The following is a 13,501-nucleotide window of genomic DNA, read 5'->3' on the forward strand; positions in this document are numbered from 1 at the left end:
CGACAGAGAGAGTGTTCAGTATAATGCTCAGTATGACTTTTAAAGATTAACTTTGTTTTATGACGCTTTTGGGAAACCCATACATTTTTTTCTATGACTAAACATGCTTCAGCTATGTATTCCATTTTCTTCTCTATATAATGTAATTATGTATTCATCATCAGTACATCTGATATATTAACAAGCATACTATTACATATTAATAATTAGTACAACTGAAATATTATTTCAACTGGGAGGTGAAACCAGTTAACTGGATGCACAGGAGCAACAATGGTCAGTACTTAGTCAGTACTCATTCAATCGATGCTCAGTTGGTATTAGTGGACCCAGTGTGTTAGTGGACGTTTCCCAACTTTGCACCACAACCACCAGACTGAACATTTGACACAAAGCAGGATGGGGCTATGGATTCATGATGTTTATCAAATTCTGTTCCAGTTTTCAACTGTTCAGTTCTCATGAGATCATGTCCACTATAACCTACTGTTCTTAACTGACAGGAGCCGAAATAAGCGTGGTCCTGTTGCCAGAGCCACAAGTTTAAATTGTTGTATGTTCTGAGATGTTTTTCTGCTCATCACAATTGTAAACAGTGGTTATTTGACATATTTGTTTATCATATCAAATACTAGACGTGTGGAAAACCCAGGACATCAGTTTCAGAATTATTCAGACCAGCTTGTATGACACCAGCAACCATTAGAGACTAACCATTAGTCTCTGACTCCAGAACACTGAGATACCACAGGGGTGGTGTATTCCTCTCCAAACTAGAGAAACCACAAAGACAGTGGGCAGAAGTAGGTGTTTTCCTGGTAGTAGGTGTTTCGCCGGTATGATATCAGATAAAAGCAGTGTGGCTGGAACTTCAACACGTCTCCGTGTGTTTGCTGACCTAAAGCAGTCCACCATCCAAAAATATCCAGCCGGAGGTGCAGTGAGATTGGTTGCCATTCACAGTTAGTGAGTTCAGATAACCACCGACACTTGTACTGTTCAATTGCCTTCTTTTGAACTGTTCATTTTTTGTGTTTTGTATTACTGATTTTAGATTTTCTTTTCATTAATTTAAGCCACTTGAGGTAATATGACCCAGGTATTGCTACTGCTCTACAAAGATTTTTGACATGATATATTGTGCAATAATTAATTTGATCTAATTAATTATCATAGTCGGACATTAGATTATATCTTAGGAGTTCATTTTTCTCCACAACACACACACACACACACACACACACACACACACACACACACACACACACACACCCCAAATACACAGCTATCAAATTCATCTTCAGTCACCCTTGTGACAAAGGGGGATATTTTTTGGACTTTTCATGCTAAACAGATAAGTGTAGATTTTCCCTACACAGCAGAGCACATTCATGCCATCTGTACCTTTAGTTCAGTGGCACTCCAAGTATGTAATATAATCATCACTTTCTCTTTATTGCATCATAACATACATTTTCTATATTATAAATGTGGATTTGTACACTACAATCTTCATTGTAACTTTAAAAAATATTAAAAACCAGAAAACGAAGCACTATAAACTTTTACCAAACATTTACAACATTTTATTATATATATTTTTGTCCCCATTAAGAAATCAAATCAGAAGCAAAAACAAACAAAAAAATTAACAACAGATAACAGAAAGAAAAACAAAGAGGAATGCACAGATGTCACACGAGGAGATATAAGAGATGAAAATTACTGAGGCTAAGGGTGGGGGCGCTGACCGTTACCCTGGCAACAGGTAATTGTGCTCAATACTGACATCATGGTCTTGGTTGATATTAGCCGGCCGGGTGCCATTTCGTGACGGGCACACAGTCAGAAGGGTGCACTCATTCACGGACCCTGGTCGCTGCAACTCGAAGACCGAGGAGGGGAGGGAGGGTGTGTGTGTGTGTGTGTGTGTGTGTGTGTGTGTGTGTGTAGGGGGGGGTCTACAGCAAGCACAGTAGTTCATACAGCAGGGTCACTGGAGAAGACAGACTAGAAACACAGTATTATTTATATCAAAATCTATGTCAAAATATTTTCTTTTTGTGGACTACAATTTTTACCACCTTCCTTTCAAAGTCCAAAATAAAACTAATTTTATCTCCTGAACGTCTGCTCCAAATTAGACTACAAGGGAAGAAAGAACAGAAAAAAACAATTCAGACAGATTTCTAAAAACCTAAATCTAAATTGTGCACAAAAATTCAAGTGAGGCCAATTCTATGCCTGGCGGTCTGTGCCCTAAAGTTACGCAACTGTATGTCAGCCGATCAGAGATCAGCAGTCTAACATCTTTCAGGCCCTTTGGAACACAGATGTCACGCACCTGCCTATACGTGACGAGAGTAGCAGGTGGTGAGGTGGAAAATACACTATACTGCACTCCTCCATACAAACTACAGACTGATGAAAATGCAACAGAGAAACAGAGTTAACAATTGTTTCGGGACCTAACTAATCACTTTGTACAATAACGCTAGAAAACATTTAAGACAGTTTCAGCTCCAGAACACAAGGGGGCGCTCTTCGCACCTCCCAAAGACAAAGTAACGTTTGGTCACTTTTGCTCCACTCACACACAGTCAGTCAACACACAAAGTCCACAGACCAATATACATTACATACACTATGTACATTAAACAAACTAAAATGTTGCAGTCCTCCCCCAAACGTCCATTTCACATTTCCCTCAGGGAATGCACTAAACGTCACTGTGATAACAGTCAAAAATATTCATTTGCCCGCCAAGAAAGTGAGCCATTCACTATTATATATATTTCTATATATATTCACTATTATATATATTTCTATATATGTGTATATTTTGGGGGACTTCACAGGCTTTATCAAGGTGGGCCACTTGTCCTTCCAGCAGACAGACAGACAGATAGCCACACACCCACACACACACACACACCATTAACTCCCCTTCTTTGAAACCCACCTCAGAAATGCACACAACTGTCTACAAACAGTACTGGCAGTGACCGGTGCTTGTAGAGACAGGGCAGCCTATGGTTTCTCCTACAACCCATTCAAGCGGCTTTAGATAGAAGTTGTCCTATACTGATCTAGAACCAGTTAAAGAAGTTCAACAACTAGCTCTAACTATACTAAGAAAACACACTGAACTGAACACAGGGCAGCATCTATCGGTACCTCCTACCAAGTCCATCCAGTTCAGCTGCATTCACACAGACAGTGGTAGTTTTCAATATGATAACCTTAAAAAATCCCTATATAATACCCAAGATAAACCTTCACATCTTACGTACAGACACAAATACACAGACAAACACACACAATCCTCCCTTCCACTTACACACACACACACACACACACACACAACTGTACAGATCAACGCTACAACACAGACTAAACAGATCATTGCTTCATGAAAACATCAGGAGTACCATGGCCTCCTGCCTCTAGAAGGTCCTTGGTAAGTACATTTCAAATTATGACACTATGGCCAAGAGCCTTATGATGAAAGGTGAGGAGGAACTAAGCAACAGCTGAGCTCACGTGAGACAATGAGAAATGAGGAGAAATGAGGGGGACAAGCAATTTGGAATAAGCTTGATAGCCATCCAGAGAGGGAAACCAAGGAGTGGGTGGAGTTTAAGGTAAAGACGAGAATCATTGACTCTATATTCAAGAGCTTAGTCAACCAGTCCCACCAGCAAGAGGAGGGGGGGGATGTTAGAGAGATGGGGGGGGGGGGAGTAATTTGACAGGTACAGATGCATAACCACATAAACCAAGGTATTTAGAACCATCCAGGTTAAAAGCCTGTTTAACTGCTCCCTTTTATGATATGAAAATACTATTAAATAAAAAGGTAGAATGAACATCTAGCATTTATTTATAAACAGCAGGCTGCCTTTGTAAAATACCATCTTTAAAAGTGAAATGAAATGGCATTGGCAAAACCATTTAGGAGAGAAACACCTCGTTGTAATGCCACACGTCCTGCATTTCAAGCACTCCAAGGAAATGAGAATTTTAATGAACATGGTTTAATCATGGCAGTGATTAAAAACGGGGGGAAAGAGAAACAGCATGTACTCATGTGCCAAGCAATGCTTTTGTCTTTGACTTCCAGACCATAGACTAGAAGCAGACATCACTGTTAGACTATCAGATATACACACACTGGATTCCTTCACACAAAAATCCGCATTTCAGGGCTTTCATTTAAAAAATAAATAAATAAATAAAATTGCTCCTGCAAATTTTAGAGGCAACATTTCAACATACAGACCCTCACAAATCTCCACGGCTACTTTATTTCACGTATAAATGGAACACGTTTTCAGGACACGCCAGTAAGGGACCCACATTTCTCTTATTCCAAGTGGCTTGTTTTGGCAATGACTGGTTTTTCTGGAGGGTTTATTTTAGATGTTTGATTGCTCATGCCTGGGCCATCCTGTGAGTACGGTCAATGTGCCAGGGGGCTCTAGGCGAACACAGAGGAGGGAAGATGGATAGATGGAGGTGGAGCCAAGATGGGGGAGAGGGCACCCCCCCCCCCCCCCCTCGCCTCCCATTGGTCATCCGCCCCTCCCTCCCTGTGAGCCTGGAATGTGATCTCACCCCGGTCTTCACCAACTGTGAATGAAATACTGTCATCTGTTTGAGATTTCTAAGGCAATGTCACATCACAGATGATGAAACAAAAGTGGACGACATCTATACATTGTGCGAGTGTGGCGTAGGGAAGGGGGGGGGGGGTGACCGCGCGAGTGTGTGTGTGCGCTTGAGTTTGTTTGTGCGTGTGCAGGAGGAGGGAGGGGGGCGGGGTTCTATAGAACAGTGGCTTCCATGACGATGGCCGGATCCTCAATGTCCGCTTTGCTCTGAACCATTCGCAGCTCCAGTTGGGGCGGACTGGGCCTTCTTCCTGGACCGGCCATCTCTAAGAGGGGGGAGGGGCAAGAGACACGCAAACAAAGGTACAGTGAACGAGAAGGCGGGGAGGGGGGGCGGGGCACAAAGAGAACGGGACAGCCAATAACTGAAGAGGAGAGAAAGGAGAAGGGAGAGGAGTGGGTTTGTTTGTGGTGTGACGGCGTCACACCACGTGAACCACGTGTCCCAGCCTCACCGTGAGCGTAGGAGATGGTCCTCTGAATGACGTGATGCATGACGGAGAAGGTCTTCTCACACGCCGTCTGTCCAGGAGAAGAACAAGGGAGGGAGGGTCAGGGAAGGGTCACTCCGCAGGAACCATAGTGGGGAGGGTGAAGTGCACCGTCATACGGTGAATGACTTACAGAAGTGAGTGGCGGGGCGTAGTGTGTGTGTGTGTGTGTGTGTGTGTGTGTGTGTGTAGGGAGATGGAGCGAGGCACCTTGAGGTCAGTGGGGTAGTGGTGAGTCCAGGCCAGCAGCATGGCGGCGAACAGGTCCCCTGTGCCCACAAACACAGCGTCCACCTTGGGCACCTCTATCCGGATGCGCTGCGTTGAGAACGTACCATCGGGCCTCACTGCAGAGGGCAACACAAATGTAAACCTGCTGTAGTACTGCTCCAACGCTCCTCTACCGCTCCTCTATCACTCCTCCTCCAACGCTCCTCTACCACTACTCCTCTAACGCTCCTCTATCGCTCCTTTTCCAACGCTCCTCTATCACTCCTCCTCCAACGCTCCTCTACCACTCCTCTAACGCTCCTCTACCACTCCTCCTCTAACACTCCTCTACCACTACTCCTCTAACACTCCTCTACCACTACTCCTCTAACGCTCCTTTTCCAACGCTCCTCTACCACTCCTCTAACGCTCCTCTACCACTCCTCCTCTAACACTCCTCTACCACTCCTCCTCTAACACTCCTCTACCACTACTCCTCTAACGCTCCTTTTCCAATGCTCCTCTACCACTCCTCTAACGCTCCTCTACCACTCCTCTAACGCTCCTCTACCACTCCTCCTCTAAACACTCCTCTACCACTACTCCTCTACCGCTCATCTATTGCTCCTCCTCTATTGCTCCTCTACCGCTCCTCCTCTACCGCTCCTCTAACACTCCTCTACCACTCCTCTACCACTCCTTTACCACTCCTCTACCACTCCTCCTCTACCGCTCCTCCTCCTCTAACACTCCTCTACCACTCCTCTAAAACTCCTCCTCTACCACTCCTCCTCTATTGCTCCTCCTCTACCACTCCTCCTCTACCACTCCTCCTCTACCACTCCTCCTCTACCACTCCTCCTCTACCACTCCTCCATTGCTCCACTGACTGTAACATGTACTTAAGTGACATGTCTTTTGTGTGTGTAGTATTGTACTGTCTCCTGTTGTGTTTTGTTCATTTTTGTAATTCTGTTCTATTCTTCTATAATGAGAGGAGAAGGTTTTTCCAAAAGAAATAGAGAAAGTAGTAGAGAAAAGTAGAGAGAGAAATAGTACAGAAAGGCACACAAACAAGGACACAGACATGGACATGGGCAAAGACGCGGGGACACATACCGATGGGCAAAGACGCGGGGACACATACCGATGCGTTGGCTTCCGAGAGACACCAGGAAGCGGTCTCCGAGACGCGAGGGCAGATCAGAGCTGGTGATGACCACTGTATCTGGACCCATGTTATGGAGCAGGTCCATCACCTAGCAGAGAGAGAGAGAGAGAGAGAGAGAAAGCCTTTAGAGTTTGCACGCGTGTGTGTGTGTGCGTGTGTGTGTTGTGGTCTCTTACCTCCACTGCATCTTTCTCTGTGCTGATATTCTTCCCCGTCAGTAGCCTTAGAAACACATAGAAAAAAATTATATACACAAGCATAGACAAACATAATAAAAAAAAAACACAAACACATCAGCGTCTGGCCAAACTGCAGCGGTTATAAATCTCATTTCTACCTCAACCGCAATGTGACGATTGTAATTACCCACAGGATAAGATGTCGCATATCGTGTGCCAATCCGAGTTCACACTGAACTCCGCCAACATGCAGCATTCAAATCTCCTCACAGGACTCACCAGGCACACTCTACCTTTCATTAGTCTTTCACTAGATTAAGCCCACTACACCTCTAGAAGGTCCAACAGTGAGGTCTAGTGTCCAAGCCCCTTCCAAGGGCACCTTTAAACCAAGCTCCACCCCCTTCCAATGTCACCATCAAACAAAGCCCCACCCCCTTCCAAGGTCACCTTCAAACCAAGCCCCACCCCCTTCCAAGGTCACCTTCAAACCAAGCTCCACCCCCTTCCAAGGGCACCTTCAAACCAAGCTCCACCCCCTTCCAAGGTCACCTTCAAACCAAGCTCCACCCCCTTCCAAGGGCACCTTCAAATCAAGCCCCACACAGTTCTATGTGTACCTGAGACACTGAACGTCTCAGCCATTCCATCTTTATCATGCATTTCTCCAACTAGCCTGTGCTCTCATCATCCATAACCACTGACTGGCCTTCAGCTACTTCAGATGATTCCTTCACAGCTGGCCTTAGTTTACAGCCTTTGAAACCAGAGTCCACAAGCAATGTGGATGTGACCAATTATCTACAAATCCCCTCCGCACAAACATCATATCTATATCTACATCTACTGCAATGTGACAACTAAAAGAACATTTGACGTTCCATAAATCTTCAATTTTCTGACATTCAAAATGTCTGAACATCTGTAGCTTGTCACAGAATTTCCAACTAATTTGTAAAATTTCAGATGCTCAGATGTATTTCATTGGATCATATTTTTCCTCAAACACATTTTTCTGAGGCAAATTATCCTATTTCACATTATTTCACAATAATGTGTTGATGATTAATCAGCAACATATTGGACAGCCTAATCTGATTGAGAAAATCTTATTTCAGGCTATAATACACGACAAAAACAGTTGCAGTTCTTGGTCTGACCACCAGAGGGAGATTGCAGACTGCTCGTGAGAAAAAGCTTGCGCTACTGAATGATCCACCCGCGACGCTAATTTCACACATGGTCACGATTCAACACCATCCACCGCCCTGTCTCTCTGGTAGTGAGAGAACACCAATCCATAAAGTCGGTCAGAGGAAGGTGTCTCGGCGTTTACACCGCAGTGTCGAGGAATGTCCCTGCATTCCTGTGACATGTACCGAGGGTCCGAGAGACACCGGGACACAATCACAACTGCAGGCTTCTGAATTACCAGAAGTCAGAAGGCTGCACGCGCACACACACACACACACTCACACTCACACTCACACACACACACACACACACACACACACACACACACACACACACACACACACACTCACTCACACACACACACACACACACACACACACACACACACACACACACACACACACACACACACACACACGACGTGTGCTTGACACTTCAGAGCTTACTCAGCCTCAAACTGGTTAGGGGTAATGATGTCCGCTACTGGCACCACTTTTTCCTTGTAGACCGGATACAGATTCTGAGGCACATACTGAGAGATAAAGAGAGAGAGGGAGAGAGAGAGAGAGGGAGAGAAAGCACATGAGTGAGGCACAGATGATATTTACGGTGAAGCGAACACTTCACACAATTACAGAAGCTTCACAGTAAATAGCAGACATCATGCAAGCATCATGTGATCATTTCCAAGCATGATGAATCAAAAAGTTACACATGCATTAAGCTGCCGTGCTTAGGTCATCACACACACACACACACACACACACACACACACACACACACACACACACACACACACACTTCTATGAGTCATAAATGCATCACTTCCTCCGAATAGCTCGGCTAGTTGACGGACAGGGAGGCGCCGTCCTAATGCGACCCGACAGCAGAAAATTAGAGGTAATCCCGCAAACCCGCCAACCCCCCATGCTGGAGCAGGCCAGCCTCTTCCTCTCTCTCCTCATCCTCCCTCTCTCTCTATCACATGCGTAAGTAAGTACATGCATGCATACAATCCTGTGGGGGAGACCAGAGGAGAAGCCAGGGGGGGTTGGGGGTGTGGCCACAAAGAGACAGCAGAGAGGAACAGGGGAGGTTATGACATGAAAGGCAAGTAAAGGAAATGCTCACCATGGAACCATGATCCCCCAGGACAGGGTCACACACTGTGGGGCAGAACACAGTGTGGTTACTGTAGGCAGCATCGAAGCTCGGCTCAAGCATATTTCACTCAAACAGTCCAGGCAAGCACTTGACATCACTGAGGAACCTCTCAAAGTTGTGCGACAAAATACTGACCATACACCAGATTAGGATTGGCCCTCTTCAGCTCCTGTACGATGTCGACCACCATCTCCAGAAAGGATGTGTCCCTGGTGTAACCTACAGCCAGAGTTACAGCCTTCATCAGAAAATTTCACCCAGTCCGGCCCTGACCAACAGTTCTTATGTCCTATGAACAGCATTTTTTTATTTGCAGGCAACAGGTAATGAACCATCATTCTGAAGGTGGTCCCACCTCACCCACCCATAAAACATTCTACAAAGTGGCCTGGTGTTATTGACTTGTGGGGGGATTAGGTCACCCAGGACCAGGAGGAAGGGGTAGGAGTAAAAAATCTTATTAGATCCTCCATCCACCATGACATTCACAAAAAAAAGGTAAAGAACCAGGCTACAGAACTGTAATGTTGTACAGCCTTTTCCAGCCCTCACTGCTGCCACTATCAGCATTACGGTAATGACCTTACTAATCGGTTTCCATTGTTACGGTAATTATACTATACTGACAGGTTCTCGTTCTTATGATAATGTCAGTGTGCTAACAGTTTCTCCGCGTAATGACTCTGTTCCAATCGGTTCCCATCATTACGGTAACGACATAGTACCAACAGGTGCTCATCATTATGGTCATGACACCGTTCTAACCCCTTTCCATCATTACGCTAATGACACTGGCAATGAGTCTGAAATAATGTTTTCCCATCATTACGGTAATGACGCTGTACTAACAAATTCTTACTGTTATGCAGAGGTGTCAAAAGTATTCACATTCATTACTCAAGTAGAAGTATAGATACTAGGGTTTAAAAGTACTTCTGTAAAAGTGGAAGTATCAACTCAAGCTTTTTACTTAAGTAAAAGTGTTAAAGTACTGCTTTCAAAACTACTTAAAGTATAAAAGTAAAAGTAATGTAAGGAAAAAAAGCCATTAAGGACAAAAGCTTAGGTTGCACCACAGGGGTCTATAGTGCACTAGCCCATAGAGGTGTTTTTTACATCTACACCTGATCTGCATTTTGACAGCACAGATTCCGTGACTGTTTAAAATTGACATATGAACGCGACACGCAAAAAGTTATGTCCATTCAATAACTGCCTTTCACCGTTTCGTACTGTAGCAGCGAAACACCACGATGGAAGGCAGTTAATACTATAAACCCTTTATTAACTCGCATTTCAGACAGAACCACAGCGCGTTGCCGCAGTATCACCAGTTCATACAAGTGACATCAAGGAAGTATGAAACACTTAGTAATGACGCTTGTTTGTTAAACAATATTCTTTAGTTATCTGATAGTATGTTTAAGCGCGAAACACTAATGTGCGCGATATTGTTGGAATCTTCGTGGCGAATTAAAAAAGGTAGCGCAAGCTAACCAGTTAATGGACGCTCAACGGTTTTACGAGCTATAGCCGATGACGCCGCTCTTCCCCCGAGTACTCCTGTTCACCGCTAACATTTGCTGTCAATGGCCAACTTTCCCGAAGAACCAGTTTAGTGAGCAGTTATTTTATGTTATATTAAAATGTTAATGTTGAAAAATGGGCACATATGCCCATTGAAAATGAATGTACTTGAGTACAAGGGTTGGTTGGTCATCCTGGTTACCAACCTCCTCGCTGGTGCTTAGTTGGGATACTTCACTCAAACTCTCTTGAGTCTGCCACGGACATCTTTATACTAAGCTACGTACGTCTGCTACGTCCACGCTGGAGTGTGACGTGATGTGTGCAGGTGCGATGAATCACGTACAAACCAATAGGGTGTCAGAATATTATATGTTTATACTTCTCATCCAACCACAATCAAATTCACTCTATCCGGATGGCGCGATTAGGATAGGGGTTTTTTTTAACAATGACAAGACGGAATAAAAACAAGTCGAAATGAAATAGCAGTAACGAGGCTATTTTTAAAATGTAAGGAGTAGAAAGTACATATAATGGTGTAAAAATGTAAGGAGTAGAAGTAAAAAGTCAGCTGAAAAATAATTACTCCAGTAAAGTATAAATAACCAAAATTTCTACTTAAATAAGGTAACGAAGTATTTGTACTTCGTTACTTGACACCTCTGCTGTTATGGTAATGTTACTGTTCTAACTAGCGCCCATTGTTACGGTAATGACATGGTACCAACAGGTTCTCATCATTATGGTAATAACACTGTTCTAATTAATACACCATATAACACCTTCCCAAGTAGTTCCTTTCATTAAGGTAATGGCACAGTTAATAACAGGGTCTCATCATTATGGTAATAACACTGTTATTACCCATTTCCATAGTTACAGTAATGACACTGTACTAACTGGTTCCAAGTATTACGTTAATGGAACCATACACACCTTTTCCCAGTATTAGGAAAAATGCAATAGGTATGAATGGATAAAAGATGTCTTCAGTACTCAAAATCCAAAGAGAAGCCAATAAACGCAGTCCATGTGAACAATAGTTAGCTGTAGCATAAATCATATTAAAATCTAGTGAGATGGATTTCCCTCCATACACAAACCAAAGTCAGTAATGTCAGCACAAAAGTATTTCAGAGAGAAATTGGTTAACCAAGGCTGGTGGACAATTAACCTTTAACCTTCAAACTGCATCAGTGATGATATGCAACCAATGGGTGTCTTAGCTGTGCAGTTAAGGACAGAATGTACCCAGTCATGTACACTCACAGTCTTCAAACAAAGACACTTAAAGGGTTAAATGTGTCTCTAACATGTCCAGCTGGACCGTTATTGGCTATCAAACAGATCACATGATCTTCAAGGTCTTTGCATGGTTTGCAACACTAATGGAGCTCAAAACCATGGCATCAAATCAAGTGGCCAAAAATACTCAAGGCTTTCATGCTAGGACATCTCACTCAAGTAGTGAACTTCCTCACACTGGCAGCTGGATGAATGACAAGACCAAACCAGAGCATCTGCGCATCACTCACACTCACACACTCACTCTCTCTCACACACACTCTCTCTCTCTCTCTCTCTCTCTCTCTCTCTCTCTCTCTCTCTATCTCTCAGCCTCAAGAGATGCTGACTGGTCTAAATGGGAGATAACGAGTCAGGCACAGTAACGAAGCTTCGACAGTAATGCTGACTTCACTTCTCCCCTTAGCGCGTGTGAGTGAGAGAGGATACAGAGAAACTGAGTGAGTGACAAATCACTCAGAGCTTGGAGTGGAAAAACAAATCACAAATAGAGTGAGCCAATAATTACAGGAGGTGTTTGCATTAACAAACTGAAATGGCAGGAACCATATGGGTCTGCAAATAACTTCAATATGACTGTCTGGATTTTCTATTGTGCTCAGAATTTCTTTAGGGCCCTTACAAGGGCACAAGTGGTGCTCTCCTTCACTATTACAGCATGGAGAATGAGGGCTAGGGAAGAGGGCACACCACCTCCCTCCCTCCCTCCCTCCTAGCTTCTGCTCCTCCCTCTTTTCTGCTCAGACACTCCATCATTCTGTGTTCTCCTCCCATGTTCTCAAGGTGACGCCAGGAGGACGGTTTGTCCGGAACGGTGTGCACACCCCGACATACTCACGCACCAACACCTGCACACACACACCCCCCCAGAGTCCAGCCATCACTAGGAAATAACGTCTGGGGTAAGTGCATGTGTGTGTGACCTTCTGCTAAACTACCGAACGTCCTCTCCAGTGGTTGCGGTGCTGGGCTGAAGGGCTAGTGAGAGGCTGGTGGAAGGTGCTGTGAGATGACCCAGTCACCCTGTTCTGGTCCAGCATTCTTCAACTCAGCACTGAAAAACAAGGCTGTCCATATGTATATGGGTCCATGCAATAATTATTGAGTAGGAACTACATTTCCTGATATCTGCTTTTCTACACTCCCTTAAGAATCAGCCAATCAGATTCCACCGACTCCTGATAACGCATGGAACAACATCCCCAAACTTTAAGGAATAAGCACAGACTGTGTGCCACAGGCCTGACGTGGCATCTGGGTTGCCACGTCTTGTGACAAGAATGCCCCCTTTCCCTACCTGTGAGGACGTAGTCGTAGTGGTTGACGTTGTTGAGTTTGATCCCTTCATACAACACGTGGAGCTCATCTGCGGTCAGCACCTGGCCCTTCCAGTGCGCATAGCCTGGGTGACAAAACAAAACATCGAAAAAAAAGGATAAGAGGTCAAAGGGCATAAATGAATAGTCAGGAAGCACTCAAAGGTCATTTGCTTTGCTCATGAGGACAACTGTAATATCAGCAATAAGATAAAGAACAAAGTGACCTTTATTTGTCCAGTGAGACTCGATCTAAGTCGTAGCACAA

At 44.3% G+C, this 13,501-nt stretch overlaps 1 protein-coding gene across 1 annotated transcript in view; it reads right to left on the reverse strand.

Annotated features, from left to right (window-relative positions):
* Positions 1 to 1,508: 1,508 nt before the first annotated feature.
* pdxkb (pyridoxal (pyridoxine, vitamin B6) kinase b) overlaps positions 1,509 to 13,501 on the reverse strand; it is an 18,831-nt gene continuing 6,838 nt past the window's right edge. Inside the window, exons 3-11 of the mRNA XM_076982988.1 lie at positions 13,215 to 13,319; positions 9,218 to 9,301; positions 9,050 to 9,084; positions 8,365 to 8,450; positions 6,722 to 6,767; positions 6,522 to 6,633; positions 5,375 to 5,511; positions 5,129 to 5,195; positions 1,509 to 4,939 (exon numbers count right to left, since the gene is read on the reverse strand). Of these exons, the coding sequence (XP_076839103.1) occupies positions 4,827 to 4,939; positions 5,129 to 5,195; positions 5,375 to 5,511; positions 6,522 to 6,633; positions 6,722 to 6,767; positions 8,365 to 8,450; positions 9,050 to 9,084; positions 9,218 to 9,301; positions 13,215 to 13,319 (785 nt within the window). The 3' untranslated portion in view covers positions 1,509 to 4,826. The remainder of the gene's footprint in view (positions 4,940 to 5,128; positions 5,196 to 5,374; positions 5,512 to 6,521; positions 6,634 to 6,721; positions 6,768 to 8,364; positions 8,451 to 9,049; positions 9,085 to 9,217; positions 9,302 to 13,214; positions 13,320 to 13,501) is intronic.

The sequence above is a fragment of the Brachyhypopomus gauderio genome, chromosome 20 (assembly GCF_052324685.1).
Source record: "Brachyhypopomus gauderio isolate BG-103 chromosome 20, BGAUD_0.2, whole genome shotgun sequence".
Classification (NCBI taxonomy): domain Eukaryota; kingdom Metazoa; phylum Chordata; class Actinopteri; order Gymnotiformes; family Hypopomidae; genus Brachyhypopomus; species Brachyhypopomus gauderio.